Source organism: Nannochloropsis gaditana, assembly GCF_000240725.1.
Source record: "Nannochloropsis gaditana CCMP526 unplaced genomic scaffold scaffold047, whole genome shotgun sequence".
NCBI lineage: Eukaryota > Eustigmatophyceae > Eustigmatales > Monodopsidaceae > Microchloropsis > Microchloropsis gaditana.
This window is the reverse complement of record NW_005803906.1, coordinates 25,421-27,906: the sequence shown is the minus strand read 5'-3', so window position 1 is coordinate 27,906 and position 2,486 is coordinate 25,421. Positions and strand designations below refer to the sequence as shown.

At 60.9% G+C, this 2,486-nt stretch overlaps 1 protein-coding gene across 1 annotated transcript; it reads left to right on the top strand.

The window, feature by feature from the left end:
• Positions 1-1,339: 1,339 nt before the first annotated feature.
• On the top strand, positions 1,340-1,756 carry NGA_2044300 (dna primase; the record flags this gene model as incomplete). The annotated part of the gene is made up of 1 exon (XM_005856069.1): positions 1,340-1,756. A coding segment is annotated over one exon (325 nt), but the record flags the coding sequence as incomplete, so codon positions are not given.
• Between the last annotated feature and the right edge of the window lie 730 nt (positions 1,757-2,486).

The window sequence follows — 2,486 nt, the reverse complement described above, 5'->3', positions numbered from 1 at the left end:
AGTAACTGCCGCATGGGGCAGGAGCGAGGGGAGAAGAGCGAGCGCGAAGATTTGACGAAAGTCGTGCCTAGCGTGAAAATGGGAGGGGATAGCGCTCACGTCAAGAGTGTGGACGGCAGCAGCAGCGATGGCAGCAGCAATCACAGCACTGGCGTCAGGAATGACAGCCACAGCCACGAAACTACCGCCAACACGGACGGCGACAACCTCAAGAAGCGCGGCGGCACTGTATCTGACAGAGACCTCGCCGCTCCCTGCACGGAGGCTGATGCCAGCGACTCGACCTCGTTGAAGAGATCAAGGGCGGTGGCGGAGCCTGAAGGTAGCCCCGGGCCCACTCCTACGCAAAACTTGTCCTCCCCATCCGCAATCTTGTCTTCCCCGACCCCCTTCCGTCCTTGGGAATCCAATTCTGAGCGAAATATTGAGGCTGTGCCTGAGGCCTTGCCCACGAAACGCCAGAAGAAAGTCACTTTTATGATTCCATCCCCGGGCCCCCGCTTGCCCACAGAGGGGGACATCCTGGAAGGCGACCCGGACTTTGGACCTGCCAGGGAGGGCGAAAGGGAGGAGAATGGCCCAGACGGAGCCGAAGGCGGCGTCGAGGCCTCTTTCCAGCATCCGCACTACCGCACCACCCCTTTCAAAAAGCAGGAGGGGCCAGAGTTGCTGGCTCCCGCCACACTGGGACACCAAGTGGGCCACGGCCATCCGGCGACGAGCACGTCCAAATCGGTCCCGGCCCCGGCGACCAAGAACCCCCGGCCGTTGATGATGCACAGCAATGCTAGCTTCGGCAGCAACCACAATGCTCCCAACGGAGTGGCCGGTGGGAGTGGCTATGCGCCCCTCGGCATGCCGGCTCGGGTCATGCATCCCTCAGGGCCCACGTCGACTTCTTCAGGACCGACGAGCGCACTCTCCTCCGCGCCTATGCGGAAGGCAGCGGCGCGAGTCCCCTCTGTTCCCTCGTACAAGACCCTGGGGGGTGGAAGCAGTGGCACGGCCGCCGTGGGATGCAGTGTGGAGAGGACGAAGGAGCGAGTACTCTGGAGCAGCGGCAACGGCGTCAATACAGCGCCTGGCGCTGGCTCTACACGATTTAACGAGAACGCGGGCAAGGGGCATTCGGACGACAAGGGGAGTGGTGGAGGGCGATGGCGGTAGGAAAGACCCTGATGTTTCCTTATTCACGCGAATTTGTCGCGGGCAAAAGTAATTGATGCACAACTGAAAGAAATAAACGAATCACCGCTTTGCAGGGGAAGTGAGTACTCCTTATGCCTAGGTGCGAGCTACATGCCCAACACTTTTTGTGTTCGTGACGAGGGGTGGACCCCATCCTCTGGGCTCAAGGACAGGTCACGCCAAGCAGATGGGGGCTGTACCTAGCTTTCTTTCTCTTCTGTCGGAAATACTATTGAAAAATTTACATGCGTCCTCCCCACTTTTCCGGTGCTTTTGCGCATGCATCCGCCAAAGCCGCCTCGAACTCAACGGAATCAAGGACGTCGGGGGCAGGCACCAACTCTTTTGGCAACCATTGCAATGGCCCCTTGTACGTGCGACAGTCAGGATCATGGCAACGCTGGTACAAGCACCCCCGTCTTAAGTCCACGACAACCATCGTGTGGTTGCTTTTGTGGGCCCGGCCGATCCGGTGGCACCAACGGTTGCCGCCCACCTGAAAAGTCAGCATGCTGGACGGCAGGAAAGTCGGGGGTAGGGTCCCCTCTCCCTGGCGTGCCTGAGTCGGTGCAAGGGCCCCGCTGCGGCTGCTGTAGGCGTATTGCCAGCCACGAATCACACCCTGGACCCCGCCGTGAGCCATGTGGTGGGCCTGGACGTAGGCATCCAGCTCAGGGAAAGGGGAGGGCCTCCCAACCTCCTCGGCTTCGAAGGCCAGGTGGGAGGGCGCCGAGCGTCCCTTTCCGGCATCGCTGCCGTCGGAAGGTCGATAGCTTCCCCCGCCCAGTTTGTAATATGACGTCGGAGTGCTCGTCTCGGGGAGGATGATGAAATTGGAGGGAGGGAGGTGCCCGCAGGGAAGGTAGGGGACGACGAGGGAAGCCAGGAGCCACTCCTCGGGTGAGTTGGGAGGGGAGAAAGGAGGGGGGCATAAAGGACAGGAGCCATGAGGTAGAAAGCTCTGAAGACTCGCGGGCGTGACCTGAAAGGTGGCACTTTTTCCGAATTTTCGGGAGTAAAGGAGACGAAACGCCCGGTTTTTAGTGTACACCGAGGTGTCAATGGCTAAGATGTAGGTCGGGGGGCGGTCCGTGGGCAGGGAGGGAGGGAGGAAGGGAGGGAGGGAAGGAGGACGTGGCTCCAGCGGTTGCTTCCCTGGGCGCGTGTGCCCGGGTGCATTTTCCTCAGGCATGTCATGTGATGGCAGAGGCGTCAGCGGCGGTTGCTGCCAATGAAAGGTCCCACCGGGCCCTCCCCTCCCCTCTCGATGCTCCCTCCTTCCCCTCACAACGCCACCA